At 41.3% G+C, this 20,791-nt stretch overlaps 1 protein-coding gene across 3 annotated transcripts in view; it reads left to right on the top strand.

The window, feature by feature from the left end:
- The window catches only part of rnf111 (ring finger protein 111), a 33,817-nt gene extending 13,792 nt beyond the window's left edge, over positions 1-20,025 (top strand). For 2 of the 3 annotated variants that reach the window (XM_039794474.1, XM_039794475.1), the window contains 12 exons: positions 5,912-6,063; positions 8,394-8,588; positions 9,400-9,779; positions 10,678-10,930; positions 12,491-12,854; positions 12,960-13,085; positions 13,233-13,350; positions 14,656-14,736; positions 15,302-15,397; positions 15,679-15,765; positions 16,206-16,309; positions 18,486-20,025. In XM_039794474.1, coding sequence (XP_039650408.1) covers positions 5,912-6,063; positions 8,394-8,588; positions 9,400-9,779; positions 10,678-10,930; positions 12,491-12,854; positions 12,960-13,085; positions 13,233-13,350; positions 14,656-14,736; positions 15,302-15,397; positions 15,679-15,765; positions 16,206-16,309; positions 18,486-18,603 — 2,074 coding nt within the window. In that variant the 3' untranslated portion in view covers positions 18,604-20,025. The remainder of the gene's footprint in view (positions 1-5,911; positions 6,064-8,393; positions 8,589-9,399; positions 9,780-10,677; positions 10,931-12,490; positions 12,855-12,959; positions 13,086-13,232; positions 13,351-14,655; positions 14,737-15,301; positions 15,398-15,678; positions 15,766-16,205; positions 16,310-18,485) is intronic. The other variant, XM_039794476.1, reaches the window with a different exon arrangement.
- Positions 20,026-20,791: the final 766 nt, after the last annotated feature.

The following is a 20,791-nucleotide window of genomic DNA, read 5'->3' as shown; positions in this document are numbered from 1 at the left end:
CAGCAACAACAAAAACTATCCTCCAAAAAGATCATAAAGTTGAATCAACACAGTTTCAACCAAAAGTGGACATTATAACTTCTGATGGAGGTAGGATGTATTGCAGGACTGTAATAATTAGACTGCATTAGTATTAGCTAAGTGTACCTAATAATCTGGCAACTGAGTGTACGTCCTATAATTCAGCTGCACAATGCACATGTAGCCTCAAGTAGGCCTACATTCATAAAGATCATTTTCTCCTTTGGTGTTTTGTATAGTGTCTAATATAATTTCTTGTCATGTCTGTGGACTGAGGAGTGTCTGTAACTTGTGGACAGGATTTGGACAGTCTACTCTCTTCATCCCAGCTTAAACAAATTGTCCAAATACAGTTTTCAACCAACAGCAGCACGTTAGGGACATGGTGAAAAATGTAACTGAAATCAGGGCAAAGCAACCATTTTGATCCCAAACCTGCTCTCCTCACATTGCCCATTGACATGCTGTCAGCATATGGATACTGTATGTTTAATTTGAATAACTTGCTGGATGTTCTTTTTTTGTTTGTGTCGCTCCACAGTTCACTCACTTGCGAAGCAGTGCAGTAGGAGAACATTCCAGTGTTTTAACAGTGCACTGTGGGGCGAGTTTGGCAGCGATTTACCTAGAGCTCAGTGGGTTACAATAAACAAGGATTATGTAGCTGATATGGATAAAAATCAGCCTCTGCCCTGATTCTGCATATCAGCCAAGGACATGCATAGTAATTGGGTCACAAAACGTTTTGAATGTCATTAGACTTTCTGTGACTACAGCACATACTGCCATCAGGATTCCAGTGTAGATCCTATCTATGTATACTTATACCAGTAATGTTGTGCCTGTATTTGAGATGGCTACAAACAAATCAACAAACAATCAAGTCACTTGCATTGAATGACTGATCCACAAACATATCCCATCAACCTCAAAAAACGAACCTATTCCACTTAAATTGGAGATTTAGCAGACGTTCAGTTTGCAGCTTTAAGTCTACTTGCCCAAATTTAACTTGAGCAAAACGTTGCTTAAATGAAAGCTGGATGGTATGATATACTTACGTAATTATGTATATTTTTTGTTTGTACATTGAAAAGGATGTGCAAATGTCAAGAGCTGGCAATGCCGCTCTGTAATTAACAATGATATATTTTCTTTATTTAAGATGAAGGGATAAGCATCAGTACTCATTATATCTGCCAGTTCTCTACTGTGAGTGCTCAGAGTTAAAAAGTGACGTAAGCATACTCTAATTTTGAAGATAAACTTGATACTTTCATCATTGCAAAGCTTGATTCCTCAAATTGTTTACTAGTTTTATTCCAAGCCAGTAGTTTACTCTACTTTACTGCAGTGATCAGCCCTCCTCTGATCCCTGGGGCATGTGTCCCACATCACCTTGGCTTGGCACAACCTCAGCTTTGCCAAGCCACCCATTCCCATAGTGTTCATGTTTACGATGTACTGTTTACCTCCCCCCTTTCCCCCTCCCACCCCCAGGAGATCTTGGTGGTAAACAGATATTTACAAAATAATCCCAGGTCTACTTAATTAGGAACCCCTCCCTAGTGGCTAGTCCTGCTCCCTGGGATCAACCCAGAGCTGAGGAGCCTGGCCAATTGATACACCGACACACCCTCATTGCTGTGTGTCTTGTGGGTAGTTGCAACTGTGTGCACAACTTTGCTTTAGCAATTTGTGAAATATGAAAGTTAATAAGCTTCCTCCTCTATTCCACTTCTTGCATTGTGCAGCATGTCTCACAGGAAATTGAATTGGAAGCAGACCGTACAAGCTGATGGGAATCCCCCTTATCACAAACCGCAGTGTGAAAGGCATTTCCTGCGTTAAAACACATCGGAGGAATGTGATCAAAACCCGGGCTGGGCCGGCGGCCTGCCTCTAGCGGAGACAAGAGACTGCGGGATCGCCTCTCGTATCAGTCTATACATCCATGCTCTCAGTGAAGAATGTCTTCACAGTGGGCTACCAGTGCGGTGCCAAAAAGTGATTGCTGTCTACCCTACAAATGATGAAATGAATCCTACACAACCTCTCACAAGCCTCTTAGGCTCTCCAGCACATTGCTTTGGTGCTTGGCGGTTGTGCACATTTCTCCGTCCGTTCTGCACGCTGGAGGGTCTTCCCCAGCAGACAGAGCCGGGCTCCCTGCTTCCCCCACCCGGGCCACATCGCTACCTGGATGTGTGACGGCTAGACAAAAAAAGGGGACACACCAAATCTAGACGAGCCGCAGCCGACACGCCTGATTGTACCGCGCTTATAGTCAGATAACGTGGGGGGAAAAAAGGACTGGGAACCAAGCAGTCGGACTGTTCCAAACAGGCATGAGCTCCAAACGGGCGCAGCACTAGTTGAAATAACTTCAAAATAGAAAATAAAATAAAAAAACACAAACATTTTTCTAAGTGTTGCCAATAACGGGGCGACCTCTAGCTCACCCAGTAATAGTGTGCGCCCCATGTAGGCTGAGTGCTTTGCAGCTGCCCAGGTTTGAGTCCGGCCTGCAGCACTTTGCAGCGGAGTAATCATCCCCCATCTCTCTCCCACCTTTCCTGTCTATCCACTGTCCCTATCAAATAAAGGGAAAAGCCCCCCAAAAAAATCATCTTTTAAAAAGTGTTGCTAATAACTTAGATTTAAAAAGGCAGAACCAAAAAATGAAGTATTCATACTATATACATTTTTTCAATTTTCAGTTTTAGTTTTTTATTTATTGCTAAATTTATCAAGTGCATAGAGAGGGCTAAGAAAAAGAGAGACACATTACATTACATATACATTGACACCAAGAGCTTTTGACACTCAATACACAGCCTTTTCCCTCTGCTCCTGTGCATCTTTTAAACGCTGCAAGGGAATAGCAGTGAAATCCCCTAGCCACAAAGCTCCATGGTATCCAGATTTACGGCACACCCATATAGTTTCTAGTCTCTTGTCCCTTGGGCTGATCCCTCCTCCCTCTGATCACCTGGCTTTACGGCACTGTGGGTGGAAATGAGGCTATTCCCTGGCCACTCACTCCAGTCTCAGAGAGCAAGGGGTAGAGCGACAGCAGCCTTTGAAAGAGAAAATTAAAAGGAAGAAAAGAGAAAGGGCTGAAGGCAGGGCAAGAGAGGTACAGAGCATTGTAGCGAGATATAGGAAAAAGGAAGGTGGGTGGAAAGAATGGTGAGATTTAGATGGAAGTGGTGGGGTGTTTGTAGATGCAGAGCTCCATGATAGCAGTCCAGAGAGAACAAGCCAGCTGTAGTTTCTGATAGAGCTTATTAACAGATGCGATCTAAACATTTATAGTGTACAATATTTTGATTATGTGCTAATAGTTTTGAGTCAACTCGTGTGCTACAACTTGTGTACCGAGTCTATATAGTCCTACCATGCTTTCCAGCAACTCACAAAGCCAGGCTGATTTTATACTCACTTAACAGAAAAATCTGTTTTGACTACAGACCACACTGATCATATGAGGATTGATCACCATGTTAGCTCCCAACATTTGAAGGGTCTAAAAGGTTTTTGTGCTGCGCCTTCGTAGGGACATAAAAACAATTTTGAGAGCATCTGGACCGGGCGTCGGCTCATTGTCTTCTGACTGTAAATGAATGTGCGACGACGTCACCAATATGCTAGTCTCGCTTTGCCAGACCTTCCTCCGCAGCACTGCGGCGGAGGAAGGTCTGGCTAGTCTACACAGCATTCCGTGATGGGCGAGAAACGTACTCTGGTTTATTGGCATTTATTTAAATCAATCCCAATCGTCGTGGGCGGCGCTAAACACCGGGAAAAGCCACTGAGCCACTGCAAAATAGCCTCGGGAAGGAACTTGTTTTGGTGGAACGTGGACATTCAAAAGTTGTTTTTTTTGTCGTACAACAAAAAACTCAAATTTGACAGATAGTCTAGCTAGCTGTCTGGATTTACCCTGCAGAGATCTGAGGAGTAGTTAACCATAGTCCTCAGAAATCGACCGGAGTTTAAAAGACTGAAATTAAACATATATATACATACATACATACATACATACATACATACATACATACATACATACATACATACATACATACATACATACATACAGTGGGGCAAAAAGTATTTAGTCAGCCACCAATTGTGCAAGTTCTCCCACTTAAAAAGATGAGAGAGGCCTGTAATTTTCATCATAGGTACACTTCAACTATGAGAGACAAAATGAGAAAAAAACAATCCAGAAAATCACATTGTAGGATTTTTAATGAACTAATTGGTAAATTCCTCTGTAAAATAAGTATTTGGTCACCTACAAACCAGCACGATTTCTGGCTCTCACAGACCTGTAACTTCTTCTTTAAGAGGCTCCTCTGTCCTCCACTCGTTACCTGTATTAATGGCACCTGTTTGAACTTGTTATCAGTATAAAAGACACCTGTCCACAACCTCAAACAGTCACACTCCACTATGGCCAAGACCAAAGAGCTGTCAAAGGACCCCAGAAACAAAATTGTAGACCTGCACCAGGCTGGGAAGACTGAATCTGCAATAGGTAAGCAGCTTGGTGTGAAGAAATCAACTGTGGGAGCAATCATTAGAAAATGGAAGACATACAAGACCACTGATAATCTCCCTCGATCTGGGGCTCCACGCAAGATCTCACCCCGTGGGGTCAAAATGATCCCAAGAACGGTGAGCAAAAATCCCAGTACCACATGGGGGGACCTAGTGAATGACCTGCAGAGAGCTGGGACCAAAGTAACAAAGGCTACCATCAGTAACACACTACGCCGCCAGGGACTCAAATCCTGCAGTGCCAGACGTGTCCCCCTGCTTAAGCCAGTACATGTCCAGGCCCGTCTGAAGTTTGCTAGAGAGCATATGGATGATCCAGAAGAGGATTGGGAGAATGTCATATGGTCAGATCAAACCAAAATAGAACTTTTTGGTAAAAACTCAACTCGGCGTGTTTGGAGGAGAAAGAATGCTGAGTTGCATCCAAAGAACACCATACCTACTGTGAAGCATGGGGGTGGAAACATCATGCTTTGGGGCTGTTTTTCTGCAAAGGGACCAGGATGACTGATCCGTGTAAAGGAAAGAATGAATGGGGCCATGTGTTGTGAGATTTTGAGTGAAAACCTCCTTCCATCAGCAAGGGCATTGAAGATGAAACGTGGCTGGATCTTTCAGCATGACAATGATCCCAAACACACCGCCCGGGCAACGAAGGAGTGGCTTCGTAAGAAGCATTTCAAGGTCCTGGAGTGGCCTAGCCAGTCTCCAGATCTCAACCCCATAGAAAATCTTTGGAGGGAGTTGAAAGTCCGTGTTGCCCAGGGACAGCCCCAAAACATCACTGCTCTAGAGGAGATCTGCTTGGAGGAATGGGCCAAAATACCAGCAACAGTGTGTGAAAACCTTGTGAAGACTTACAGAAAACGTTTGACCTCTGTCATTGCCAACAAAGGGTATACAACAAAGTATTGAGATGAACTTTTGTTATTGACCAAATACTTATTTTCCACCATAATTTGCAAATACATTTATTAAAAATCCTACAATGTGATTTTCTGGATTTTATTTTCTCATTTTGTCTCTCATAGTTGAAGTGTACCTTTGATGAAAATTACAGGCCTCTCTCATCTTTTTAAGTGGGAGAACTTGCACAATTGGTGGCTGACTAAATACTTTTTGTAATAAAACCAGATCTAAATGCCTTTGTTAGAATTGTCCACTGTTGCTTCCTCGCCTACCTTTGCACCAGCAGGCTTTTGTCAAAGCAGCTGCATTCCTGGAACTGAGCTTGAGAGTCTGGCTCTGGCGAATATTCCTGATAGGACCAGTGTTCCTCTGCTGCAGTTGGCTGTAATACCGTAGTTTTTTTGTGTGTCTACAGGTCACGGTCAGTGGGTCTTGGCAGGATTTGGGCTAGTAGTTGCTCCCAGAATCGTCTCCAGGAGCCACGTGGACGTCACAGACTATCTACTGTCATCCAACCACTGCGTCAGAATGCTGGGGAGGTGGTGGACCTCACTGTCGATGAAGATGGTAAGAATAAACGTATATTAAAACTATGTCACGCGATGTCAGGGTCCGCTTCATTCAGTTTAAGGTTATTATTATAAGATTATTCTATTGGACTCCCTCCAAATTGTTTAGACTTGGATTCAGAGACACACCAAATTGTTGGAAATGTAAGACGGAGGACGGCCAATTGCTCCATGTCCTACGGTCCTGTGATAAGGTCCAGGAGTTTTGGACAAGGATACATGATAACCTATGTCGGACCGCAGGGACCAAGGTTCCATTCAGCCCAAGATTATTTGTTCTGGGAGATGGGTCAATTTTAAGCGGGATAGATGAGCACACAAGAAGTTGGGTCCAAACTAGTTCAGTGATAGCCAGACAGATTATTCTGAGAGTATGGGGGAACGAAGGGGTACCTTCAATCCAAGAATTGGCTTGTGAGATGGCGAAAGTAGTAGCATTTGAGAAAAAATGTCATACCAACGGTTTGCAATATTAAGGGCCTAATTTACTAACACTAGCGCAGTTTGCGCTGCGTCTGTTTATGCAAGTTCGGTAATAGCGCACGGTATGCTTCCACATTTTGCGTAGTATTTATCAACCCTGACACCCATCAGGCAATCAGCGTCTTTCTCCGCCCACTATACCGTAAATTGCGCTGTAGCAAAGCGGTACTTGTGCTATGATATGGCTGAGTGCAGACTGCGATATTCCCACTGCTGATGCTATGACTGTTTGAAATGATCCTGATGCCAATATTTGTAATGTAGCGAGGAGTTTAACAACTGCTGGAATGGGATGTGAACGCTGAGTGGGAGATTCAATTTCATCTTTGATTTCTTCCAGTAACTCTAATATTGCATGGCTGCTTGATCTGTAACACTAAATGATGTTGTGTTCACTGACAAAGTGTGATTCTTGTGTTAAAAATATTTTCAGCCTCGCCTATGTCTTCGTCTTGCTCAAATTACTGTTGCCATTTCACTAGCGGCATAAAGGTCTACGAGGAAACTCGATTGCGGCTGGTTTAGACCTGTTTTTAAGAGGCGGAGAATTTCCCCCACAGAATAGAGGTGCGCTCTTACTGACAGTCTTTGTAAATTCCACGGAATATATAATTAGGTGCACTTTGCGCTTATCCTCCCATCTTTTTGGGTGGAACTCCCGACTTTCCCACACCCTCCCACGAACGCATATTGAAAGCGCAACTTGTCTCTTCTCGCCGTGACAGACAATCTGCGACTTTACCCAAGTGTGCCCTGTTTGTAAATAGCCCGCGTCGGTTACCCGTCTTTCGCCGCGACCAATTAGCGCCTGGAAACGGGCAAAACGGCGTGATAAATCTAGCCCTAAGTGTTTACACTAAAAATGGGGAAAATATCTTAGCTCCTAAGATGCCATGCCAAAGACAGAGCCATCATAAAATATAGTTTTACAAATGTGCGATAGCCGTTAGCAAAACTAATATTTTATATCCTGATATCTTAGTACCTAAGTAGTTTAAATCAACTAGCAAAAAAAAAAGGGTTGTTGTTATGCTTTAAATATTAACTCTAATGTGCATCAATTAACCACTCGGTGATAAGCCACTAACATTAAACACCTTTTACTTTTTCTTTTTCTTTTTCTATAAAAGGACGCTGCTTCGTAACCTTAGGCATTTGTGTGGCTCTTTATCAGCCCACGCCCATGATGGATAGTAAAATGGTAGAGCACTGAGTATTAGAGCCTTTGCATTTCTTAGGAGAAGGAGGGGAAATTAATTTGTGAATATGAAAAGCAGATGTAGTGCACACACTGGAATGCTAATAAGGTCTGCTCTTCTTCTCGGCTGCTGAGCCTCTGCAGACAAGTACACACATACTACAGTCCACGCTGGGGTTATTTCTTCCACACAAAGTTGGATTTTAGATTGTGACATAATTTGTGAAAAGCATGCCTATTAATCTACAAATAATGTCTACAAATGTCAAAATAAATTCTTAGTTTTTGTTAACTATTATTGTAAATATTTATTATAATAATATGTATTGTATGTATTTGAAAACTAACGTAGCATAAAAGACATTTCATTAATAGCAGGATGATTTGACAAACAAAACGCACACATATACATACAGACCCATCTCCATTTAGATTTAATTATGAAATATTTATAAATGAAACATTTTAGTATCAGAAATTCTCATTTCTGTCAGTAACCCGAGAAATGAAAGACGAGTTGTTTCGTCAAGGAGTGGTCTGCTCTTTTATTTCTCTCCTTTTTTTAAATGCTCTCCCTCTGAGCACTGTTGTCATGAATCCTCCTTTTCTAAAGTATCACCAACTTTTTTTTCTTCTTTTCTCCACAGATCTCTCAGTTGTGCCAACAACCTCTGGCAGCATTCACCCTCAAACAGTCAGATCGTCCTCTTCATCATCTTCCCATCATGCCTCTACCTCAGAGCTCAATGATGCCCCCGGCCCTTCCACTAGCTGCTCAGGCTCGATACCTGAAAGTATGCACACACAGAGGCCAAGTGGCTCTATTCGCACAGCCACAGAGGGTAAGCCAGGACATGGCATGTTGAAACCAGCTGCTGTACACCATTTCATTTTATCTCTTTTGCTCTGAGGCAGCTTGGGTTCAAAATGACTTCCTTTAAGCTGCTGATATTACCTAAAATGTTTATACAGTGGTGCTCATAAGTTTATGATCCCATGCTAAAGTTGACTAAAAAGAGGAATAAAAAAAATCATCTTTTGGAAATTGATCTTAATGCATTAATTAAAAGAATTAGGAAAAATCCAACCTTTTAAAGGACACCCCTATTTAAATTCCCATAGAGGCAGGCAGATTTTTATTTTTAAAGGCCAGTTATTTCATGGATCCAGGATACTATGCATCCTGATAAAGTTCCCTTGGCCTTTGGAATTAAAATAGCCCCACATCATCACATAGCCTTCACCATACCTAGAGATTGGCATGGTTGTATTTCAGTTAGCGTAATAGCTGGTTTGATTTGCATTGAGAGATAATTTTATGGCCATGCCAATCCATGAAATTAAAAATTAAAATTAAAATTTGCCTGCCTCTATGGGAATTTAACATATGGGTGTGTATACTTATGCCCCCTGTATTTTAAGGAAGAACATTTATTTATTTACAATACATTCATTTTATTTTTTTTAATTAAGGCATTAAGATCAATTTCCAAAAGATGATTTTTGTATTCCTCTTTTTAGTCAACTTTAGTATGGGTTCATAAACTTATGAGCACCACTGTATGTTAAACTGTGAAATGGTCTATATTATGTATTTTAAAATGCTAGCCTGCTGTCTCATCGAATATTTTTTATATATCTTACTCTCATCAGATGACAGCAGACCAAGTTTGTCAGGTACAGGAGAAACCGCTGGCACAGCTATGCCCAGACTCCCATCCTGCTGTCAGCAGCACTCCCCGTGTGGAGGCCCCTCCCCCGGTCACCTGTCCCTGAGCCACTCCCATTCAAGCTGCTTGCAGGCGTCGTCCTCTCAGCAGACCAGCGGCTCTCAGCACGGTCACAGCCACAGCAACGCTCACCACTTCATCCACCATGTCCATCACCCAGCACCACAGCCCCCGGGCACCCTGCCCTTTCAAGAGCCGAGCTGCCCCGTGGAGCGACCCAGTGCTCTGCCCGCATCCTGCGCTGGAGTCGGCAGCAGCAGCAACAGTAGTAGTAGTAGCAACGCAGCCCACTACCACGACCAGGTATGCCCATGCTGCATTCAACAACATACTGTTATACAATAGTTTTTTTAATTATTGCCGTTTGTGCGGTCTACTTTACTGTGGTATCCTTGGCCACCAAAATGTAAACTTTAAGTTTAGTATAGTGTAGGCTTGTGACTGGAAGGTTGCTGGTCCAATCTGTGGACTGTCGGGACAAACCTTGGTGAGGAAAGTAAAATCGAGGACCTTAACACCCAACTGTTCCAGTGGAGCGGCTCAGATCCGACTGTGTGCTGTACTGGGCAGCTTCCAGGTGTGAATGCGTGTAACTGTGAGCATGAACAGGGCGTTCCTGAGAAAGAATATTCCTCTCTGTAAAGATAAATGTCTGTTGTTTTCGAGGCAAATATTAAGATCAAGAAGTAGTGTTGAAAGCACAACAAAATTAATCTAGGATGAGTAGTAATTGAATGAATGCCTTGTGTCTCACTTCAAGTATGAAAACTGTATAAATGAGGTGAGAAGATCACGTTTTAAGTTTTAAAGTGTTTTAAAGTGTTTTAAATGGTCTTGCAGCCTTGATTTCATACTGTGCTAACTTCCTCCTTTACTTTGTCAAAGCTTCACTATGCATCATCCTCCCCTCCACCCCCTCAGTTAGTGAAGGTCATGGTCCAGCATTGGTCACTAATGATGATGCACGCTGTATCTTGAAAGAGCATTTAGCTTGAGACTGAGGGAAACAGAATACACAAAGGTCCCTCCTATATATATTTTTTCACTCAGAAAGAGAAATGCAACAGCAAAAAGACAATTACATTGTACATGGTATACTGTATGGCTTGAATTGTGTATGGCTTGTGCATGACTCATTTAGCATTCCACAGTAGAAATTTGTCCCTCTTCTTTTTATAACTTCTCTGCCTTCCTTCCACAGCAAACTCTGCCAGTGGACCTGAGCAACAGCAGTGTTCGGAGCGGAGGAAACAATGGGGCTAGTTTCCATGGCAGCACCTCGGCCTTTGACCCGTGCTGCCCAGGCTCCACCTCACGGCCTCCTGCTTACGTTTCCCAGGCCACCCCTGGGCCCAGCCAGCCAGCTGTGGTGGACTCGTTCAGCTCCTCCATGGTGGCTCAGCCACAGCCACAAACACAACCCCAGCCCTGCAGACATTACATGCACCCCTCCTGTGAGTATACCACCTTCATGCAGTACAGGAAACCTGACATTCACCACTAGTTTTTCAAATCAGAATTATTTAATTATTTCTTTTATCACATTTTGTATCCCTTTTTGTAGTAAAAGATAATGTCAACGTGTTGATTAAATGTATTGTTTTCTGTTTTAAAATGTGTGGCTGTTGTGTGACCGCTAGATAAAGCACTGACATTACTGCTTTATCAAGATTTGATTGCCTGCATCGAAATAAGGTCTTCATCACTGACAAGGCGGACGCCGGACGTTATTCCGTTGAGTGAAACCAAAAAATATAAAATACAAATTTCTCCATTTTGGTTTCTGATTTATCTCTCAAAGGAGAACAAAGGGAAAGGCATTTAAAGAGCAGATACAGTATGTGTGATGTAATAATAATAATAATAATAAATTGAATTTATATAGCGCTTTTCAGCAGACAAATACAATGCAATTTAATTTCAGTTGGACTTTCAAGGTTCAGCTACTGCATTTAAAAAAAATTCACTCATTTGCAGTGCCATAGTACTTGTTAAAATTGGCAGACAGCTGCACTTCTAAAACCTAATGCTAATAGTAATTAACAGAGCCTGGTGGTTAATGTGCCAAGTGCTGTGGGAACTGTACCAGCAAGCAGAAGTAGTTAATTGCTCATTCTACTCAGAATAGCTCAGTATGGAGAGTAAAGCGGTGTGACCAGGTTCTCTGGAGGGGATGTAGTAAGAGAGTTAGTTGCTGCTGGTGCCCACGTTCACCTCTCTCATGCCTGCCTCTCCTCCTCATTGTACTGCTGCTTGGACAAGTAGCAAGGAAGTCTGCACCAAGAAGAGCTAAAACAAAAGAATAAATGAATATGTATTAAGTGGATGACTCACAGTAGTGAACTCGGATCGTTTTGTCTTTGCCAGAGAACAGAGAAGGTTTGTGTCGTCAACAACAACATCAAATGCTACAAAGGCATCATTTTTAACATGATGAGCCGAGATGTTTGTCTGCTGGCATAAAGTACAGATGTAGAACTCTGTAGTTTTTGTAATTAAGTAAACAAGGATCTGTCTGGTGACCTTCTATATTAATGATAAGAAATGCCACAAAATTAGCAACACCAAAAAAACAGATTGATCCTATTAAGCAAGTATTTCCTGTGTAGCCAAAGCCTGATGTAGCTTAATCCTCTGTGCTGTAGAGCTCCATTGTTGTCCAAGAAAAAAACATCACACTTAACACAAGACAAAAAGAGGAAGCTGTGAATCCAGAAATTAATAAGTTATTGTACTAGCTGACATGTTTCTTTATTACATTGAACTTGGGCACTGCAATGCACCTTCCTGCTACTGTAAATACTCACTTTTTTTTTTATCTAAGCCTGCCTTCAGTAAGAATGAATAAACTTGGGGCTGAGTGTCACAGACAGGCTGGACAAATATTGAGAGAGACTCACACATTGTTGGATTTGGTCTTTCCATGGCATTTGTTAACAAAAACATAGAGCATCCTTTAGAATTTAAAGATGTTTGCTTAATTTTTTTTTCCTTTTCTCTTTCCTCAAACCTAGATGGCTCTCTAGCACGCTCACTGCATCATCAGCCTTCCTCTGCCTGTCCTCATTCCCATGGGAACCCCCAACTTACACCTCAGCCCCCTCCACAAGGCGATTATGTCATTCCCCACACTGTCACCTTTCATCCGCCACTGCCGTCTCACCCCTCAGGCCACGCCGTGCCCCCTGCCCCTCCCCCTCCTCTGTCTACCCACCACCTCTCTGGTTCAAGTGCCCCACTGGCCCAGCACCTGCCTACGGATCACCAGTCTCTGCCGCACCATATGCCGGCGCTGGGGGCGTCGGTGCAGAGGCTCCATCAGCACGAGATGCTGCAGAGGATGGAGGTCCAGAGGCGCAGAATGATGCAGCACCCGACGTGAGTACCTCCATCACCCAGCTGGTGTTTTCCTCATCCTGAGTATTCCTATTAGCATAAAAGATACAACTCCAGCCGTGAACCTGAATTCTCCTTTCCGTGCAGACGAGCGCATGAGCGTCCACCTCCACACCCCCACAGAATGCACCCCAACTACGGCCATGGACACCACATCCACGTGCCACAAACTATGTCTTCCCACCCTCGCCAGCCTGAGCAGAGAACAGCATGGTCAGTATCAGAGGCATTGAGGTTTGGCAGATGGCTGGCTTCATTTTATTGTCAGCTGTCCGGTTCCTTGGTGTTATGTTCAGATCAAGATCTACAGAAAGTTTTGATGTAATGATGACCGTTCACTTCTTATGTGTTTGTCAACAGGGAGCTTGGCATTGAAGCTGGAGTAACCGTGGCACCGTACCCTTCAGGGCACCTGCACTCCCACCTGCCCCACTACCACCCTCCCCCCAGACTGCACCACTTCCCCATCCCCTTCATGGTGAGAGAACCTCTCGGCACACACGCATACATTAGCATAAATGGGAAAGAATTACTTTTAAATGAAGTGTGATTAATGGTGTTGGCCCCTTATTTATAACATCAGTTATTTCAAGGATGGTTTAGTGAACCACATGAATAATGTATTAGCAATTAATAGTATCTTATCAGGCATTTCAAGTGCAAACTCAACAAATCCGCAAGCCTTGAGATCCTGCGCAAATGTAGTCGACAGTTTCCTGATGTTATTGCTTTTTTTCTTGGTCACCCTCAAACATCCAAACATAAGTCGTCTTCTACAATCAGTTCTCCTCTGTAGCATCGATGCAAGTGCACATAAAGTCAGGATGCTGTTTTGCAAGTGCTTTGAGCATATCCACAGTTCATCACAGCATGCATGCTCAGAATTAGGGGGTAGAGAAGTAGAACCAAAGGATATGCAAGTGAATTTTTGATAAGTCTAGGCAGAGTTCATTACTTTTAATTTGTATACATGCATGACCTTCATCATTACATATTTGCCACGTGAACACATTCAAAGGGCCCCTCTAATTTGCTTTTAAAATAGATGATCTTGTTAAAACTCAACTTTAGATTAATTTTAGAACTGCCATTACCACTTACAGCTTACACAGGGTATAGTTAATATGATGATCTATATTTCTATATGCGAAAATGAACCTACAAAGAGTTAACATTCCAATCTGCAGCTCCTCTCAGCTTTACGGAGCTTTATAGTGAGTTTCAGCTTGTTAAGCTGTCCGACCCTCAACTTTACTGTTTTGATTCTATGGCTGTACCCGACTCAGACTTTTGTCAGGCAAATCAGATTTGGCAGTTTAATATGAATATTCAATCCTTTCCCCCCCAAATAGACTATCAAGCGACGCTTTATGTAACTGCCAGATATTCTAACCGGGTTCGGCGGGATGTTCAGGGTGACAAAAATGTTCGCTTAATATCGTAAACAAGTCAAGTTAGCCCTCCTAACTAGTGCGTGCTAACTACGCTACCGACGGATTCAAAATGTGCAACAGCATATTTTTTTTGCCCACACTAGATATCAAATAAAAGACAGAAACTGTATTGTATGAATTTGCTTCTACTTGTACTTTTACTTCTTAACAGATGGCAGAAGATAAGTTATCTTGGAGCCTGTCTGGGCTAGGCTTCGACTTTTCTTTTTCCGGGGAGCTCCCTCCCTTTCTCACTCACAGAAATGCATTTGTTTATGAAACAGACATGCTGAGATTATTAAAATAAAATGTTTCCCAAAGTTAAACAAAATCTTCTGTCCCCCCCACAGCACACTGGCATATCTGAAGTGACCTACCCGCACATTCGGTACATCTCATCTAGAATGACTGGCTTTGGAAGAACCTATGAGGTGAGGACTGTTTTTATTTTACAGTTGCTAAATTAGTTTTTATCAGTCCCGACACAACTCAAGTTCTGAAAGAGTAAATTAATTACCGTTTCATTCATCACTGCCATCATTAATATTAACTTTGTAATTGCTTGACTCAACGCTGCATGACTGATCACTATTTTCATGCTGTTATAATGAGGACACATTATAACAGTATACACATTATAGTTAATTTGTTTTCAAAATACACAGTCCCCAGCTGTCATAGGGAAAGTAGGATATAATGCTGTAGTGGAAGTGCATATTTAATTGAACTTAAAAAACAATGAAACAAATTAACAGTGAAAACACCTTGCACTGTGTAATTTCCCTTAATACTGTACCTGTTTGAACTTTTGTTTTTCTATCCACTTTCAAAATAAAGGGAAAAGCCCCCAAAAAAAGATCTTCATCAGTGGATAAAGTTTGCTCCGTTTAATGTCTTGTTTAACTCGAGGCAGCTGTCACCCATTTGGTAGAGCAGATGGGCTATTGATCATAATGTTGATTCTCATAGCGGGTTGTTTATACTGCATCCACTCAGGACCTGCTGCATTTAGAGGAAAGATTGGGGACTGTGAACCGAGGAGCCTCTCAGGGAACCATAGAGAGGTGCACTTACCCACACAAGTACAAAAAGGTGAGGACTTACGAATGTGTGTGTGTGTGTGTGTGTGTAGCTACGTGTATATTGTTTATTGAATTTTGCAGATACTGTAAATAGTTGTGCATGTCTGTTACAGTTTATTCTGGGACAGAGTGCACAGTGGTCTTTTGTGCTCATTTCAAACGTCTGATGTTTAGCCAAATACTGTAGTGTGTTTTAGATTGCAGCTGTGTAGACATTGATGAGGAAAAGTTTCCTTAGAAGTTTCTAAATGTATCTAAACAATCAATCTAACACCCTGCCACCCAATACAGAAGGTGTTGGAGAGAGACATTGACCAACAGTTAACCCCTGAAGCTTGGGCATCTATTGGGAAAAATATGCACGCAACCCCAGAATCGGTGAGAAATAATGAACAAATCAATTTGGAAACATGTCTCTGCTCACATGTACAGTAGATGTTAGTATTAGTCTTGGGGGCCAGGGAATTCGGCTCTAGAGTAACTTTGATTTGGATAATTTTTATTTGTTTAGCATAGAGACAACAGATAGAAAGTTTTTTTCTGTTTTCAGGACAAAATGACCATTCTCTCTGTCCCCAAAGGAATTTTTAATGTTTTCTGTTGAAATGTTTGTTCTAAATATTGATACCTCTTTATAGGCAATATTATGTTTTTAAACAAACGTAAGGTGTACTTGTAATGTTACCAAAGTGTTTAAGTTGAGCAGTTTAATGTGTTACACAGAGAGTGGATTAATAGGATATTATGTAATGAGGCAGCTACCGGTCGATGCTGCATATAAAAAAAAAATCATGTTTCCAAATGTTTCTCACAAACAGAGAAAGCTGCATGGTAAGCAAGATGAAGATGAGGGGGCAGATGAAGACACAGAAGAAAAATGCACCATCTGTCTGTCAATACTGGAGGAGGGGGAGGACGTCAGGTAAATAGCTCCCCTCCTGGGTGTTTGTGCGGTTTGTTGCTTACAGTTTTGAGTGTGTTCAATTATGCTTTCAGGGGTGTGACAAGTGGGATGGCAGGTGTAGTTGTTCCATTTTGCCTCTCTCTCGCTCTCTATCGCTCTCTCTCACATTTTAAACCCAAAGGTATAGTAATCAACAGAAAACCCCAGAGTGCCTTAAAATTACCGGCCCTAATGGAACTGTTTTTTTGGCACTCGCTCAGGTTTTTTTTAAGAGGATTTTCTGCCCTCTGTTGGTATAAAAGGAAATTATTATAATTCAGAATAATTATTTTTCAAACAAATTGAAGTTTTAAAAATAATTGAGGTTTTTGCTAAATTATTTATAATCACCTATAAATAATAGGACAGGATGCGTTCAACTCACGTAGGTACTTAGAAAGCTTTGAAGGCTGGGTGCTGGATCCTAAAAGGGATTAATCCTAAATAAAGCTACTAGGACAGCACTCGAGTTTGATTTATTTATTGCCACATAACGGATGTTTGGGGCAGCGCCCCTTCTCAGCGTGTACACGGGCCATTACAACCAATACTCCACACACAGGTGGCTTTAATTATACAACCTGTACTGCTCAGGTGGAGTCAATCCTCTGCATCTAGCCCATCAATCCCAGCGGAGAGAGCCACAACCAATCCACAAATCAAAACATAAATAAGCAGTGAAAAAAGAATTTTGGTATCTGAAACTGAATAAAACTAAAATCTTCAAGAAAAACTAAAACTGCATTACCAGGCCAAAGAAACCAACCACAAAAATCAAGTACATTTGAATGGACACAAATCATTTGAGATTTTCTTTTTTTTTTTCGGCTTCACCAAACCTAACAATCGCGGTCCCGCATAAGCTGTGTCACGACGGCGGTTAACAACTAGTTCAATCAACCCAGGGTTTCCCAGTCCAGCGACGCACGCGTTCACATAAAAGAGGCGGTGTTTGCACAGCATGACCAATCACAAACATCTACCAGAGCCGCATATTTTACATAAGAAGAGCTACATAAATATGAACACAGACACAATTTTAGAGGCAAAACGCAATACAGTCACTGCTTCCTAAAACAGGAAGGAAAGCTGCCAAAAAAATAGCAGACGCTGTAAATGCATAAATTACAACGCTTATCATCAACCCATTCAAATTCAATTTATTATTGTCATTATTTGTCAGGACCAAGATCTGACCATAATTACATTAAAGTCGTTGCTTTAGCCTATTATTTCATTTGCAATCCTGGCAGTGGAAAGAGATCGTGAGAGCAAATTAAAAATATAAAAACATAATTCAAACCGATGTGCGCATTGGCAACACGGCTCAAGAAGCCAACAAATAGCCTATACGTAATTCCCTCCGCTGAAAATCTATATCTTCCACAAAAATACCCATCAGGGAATGTTAACGGGGTTGTCGGTCTCTAAATGTTTTAACTTTTATGAGTTTTTTTTTTTTTTTTTTTTTTCTATTTTTTTTTTTTTTTTTTTTTTTTTTTTCTTTCTCTCTCTCTCTTTTTTTTTTTTTCTCTCCGTAACCGAAGCTCCACCATTTCGGTGACTCAGTTATCAATCGAGTATTGATTTGTCAGTAGGCGGTGCTTTTACACCGGTTGATCTCTAATCTCCAACATAACCTGCTCCCGAGCGTACATTATTGAGATGATTGTCCAGTGATTCCTCCCAACATCACCTCACTCTGAAGTGATCACGCATCACTTTGGCTTGTGACTCAAAAGATTAATCAGAACTGCATGTGCGTCTAATGCTCAGCAGACTTCTTTTTAGTGCTGGTGAATGAGTCTCAGTTTCCTTTACTACATGTACACTTTGGTGTGTAAATAGGTCCCCTCTTTTTTCACCTTAGCATCCAAAATAGAAATGCATTCTGGATCATAACCTAAAATAAAATGGATTCCTTTCTTAAGGTTATGAAGGCATGAAACTTTTCCAAATCTTCATCCTCATTACCAGTGGTGGTAATGAGGGAGGGACAAGCGCTGCTCTTTCCCCACCCAGATTTTATTCTGTCGGTCTGGGGATTGAACCAGCGACCTCCCGGTCACAAGCTCGCTTCTTCTTTAACCTTTAGGCCACCACTGCCCACCATTTATTGTTGGTTTGAATCTTTGCCTCTGTGTTTCCCCACCAGGCGCCTACCATGTATGCACCTCTTCCATCAGCTGTGTGTGGATCAGTGGCTCCTCACCAATAAGAAGTGCCCCATCTGCAGAGTGGACATTGAGGCGCAGCTGTCTGCTGAGAGTTGATGCTGTTTTTTTTTTTTAAACAACCCCTTTTGTTGAAAATTTATTTTGAGATCATATTCATTTTCTCTTCAGTACTGCAGTCAACCAAAGATGGCATGAATTACCTGCGCAGCTCTACTTTGAGAAAATAAAAAAAACACCTGACAAAAAAGCATTGAGCCTAGAGTGCCAGCTATCGCACATTACTACAACGGCTAGAATTCTCCATTAAGGGTTTAAGATTTTATTGTATTTATAAAGCTTTTATGTAGCTTTTGATTGTTTCCTCAAGTGTCATTTTTTTGTTTTGTTTCTCTGCATGTTTCCTTGCAATGCATTTCTTTGCACATATAACGTGGGCTTAACATAGCCTAACAACTCGCAGGTGAGGATAGCTGCTCTAGTAAAGATGCATTTCTGTAAACCTAATGCCTTGCTTTACTAGAATGTCACCCTCCAGTTTAAAAAAAAAAAACATTGCAGGATTCATTTTACCAATCATTGTATTGATTAGTTTGTTTAGAAGATGTGGATTGTTAGTGAAATATGTTTTTTAAGTAAATCAAGACATTCCTAACTAGGGAAATATGTTAACAGATCAGCTGCTGTATTAGTGCACACCCAGTATTTCTAGAGTGGAAATAAACTCCAATGTTCACCTCACCTCCCAGAATATGCACATGCTTTGCTACGATTACACCTCCCTCCAGCACCTTCATTTGACTAAAAACACCGTTAGCACCATCATCTGATGTATTTTAGAGAACAAGAAAAAAGAATGTCACATCCCTCTCTTGACTGTTCTTTCTAAACTGAGCGATTGTTGGGACCTGCTGTGAATCTTTTCTTCATTTTGTTGGGGGGGGGGTTCCTCCCTGCAGATGGGCCTGTGCTGGTTAACCTGGTTTCTGTAAGATGATCTCAGGTCTACATGTGTGTAAGACATTTCACGTGAGCCTGCAACCTGGGATCATTTTGTCAATTTGATACCGGCAGTGGCGTTTAACTCCTCGTATGTGTGTGTGTGTGTGTGTGTGTGTGTGTGTTCAGAGGGAAATACACAGCTCAATATTTACTGTTTGTTCTCACACTTCATACCATTTTATCCACCCTCCCTTTTGTCTCTCTGTAGTTGAGCAGCAGTGTCCATTTTGGCTGCTGCAGAAAGAAAAACACTAATACTGTTGACTAACTCACTCGCATAGACTTGCACAAGAGAGAAAAAGGTAGGAGAATAGTAGTGAATATGACTAAGGCCATGTATTTCCACTCTGATGAATATTTAAAGAGGAAAATAAAAATAAAAAATATTTTGAATGGAGTGTTGAAATGCAGTACTTAAAGCAGGTATCCATGCATTCATTGACTTAATGGCACCAGGATCATATTCTGTGGGATTTATATTAGTTTTAAAAAATATTAATAAACTTGGATAACTCTTAATTGAGTCCTTTCCTTGGTGTCCTCTTTGAAAACCAGATGTTTGAGTAAATGTTGGATTTGATGAAACATTTCATGGAATGTATGTCTTAAAAGATAATGTATGTCAAATACCAAATCTAGAGTATAAAGATACTGTAATCTTTAAAACAAGCTTGTTGCAATAAGAATTTTTAGAGTTAAACACAATTTCAGTTCCAATTTATATTTATTTTACTTTGGTTGAAAATATTTATTGATTTGGCAGCCAAATTTCATACGTTGGCACTAATGCACAAAAACTATCCAAATATACAGGATTGTAAATTCCTCTTTTAGTTCACTGCAAGTTTTCATCACCATGGTCAATCCTTTTCAGCACAGGTTGCCATCGTCTGCCAGTTGTTTCCAGTTCAACCAATTTTAATTTCTTGTGTTATTTGGAGTCCTGAAGAAAAACATTCTGCGATTTACTAGAACAAAATATATATAAAGATTAGAGGAAAAGCATAACTGTATTAGAAATGTTTTTTTCCTGCTCTCTTGTGGTAATCATCATCAACCCCTTAGATTTATCTTGGGGCCATTTCTGGGTGTCATGCCCCACATGTTGGGAACCACTGCCTTTGTCACCCTTCTTGATTTCTCAAATTTAGTCTAAAAATACATTTTCTGTTTTCCCCATAAACAATCAAAATGTCAACCAAATGAGTACATTCAAATTATTATTTACATTCTCTAGGTTTTTTTTCTTCTTTTTTTTTTAAAATGGTGCCCCTATTGACCTTTT

This window comes from Perca fluviatilis, chromosome 3 (genome assembly GCF_010015445.1).
Source record: "Perca fluviatilis chromosome 3, GENO_Pfluv_1.0, whole genome shotgun sequence".
Taxonomy (NCBI): domain Eukaryota; kingdom Metazoa; phylum Chordata; class Actinopteri; order Perciformes; family Percidae; genus Perca; species Perca fluviatilis.
This window is presented reverse-complemented; position numbering and strand designations above follow the sequence as displayed.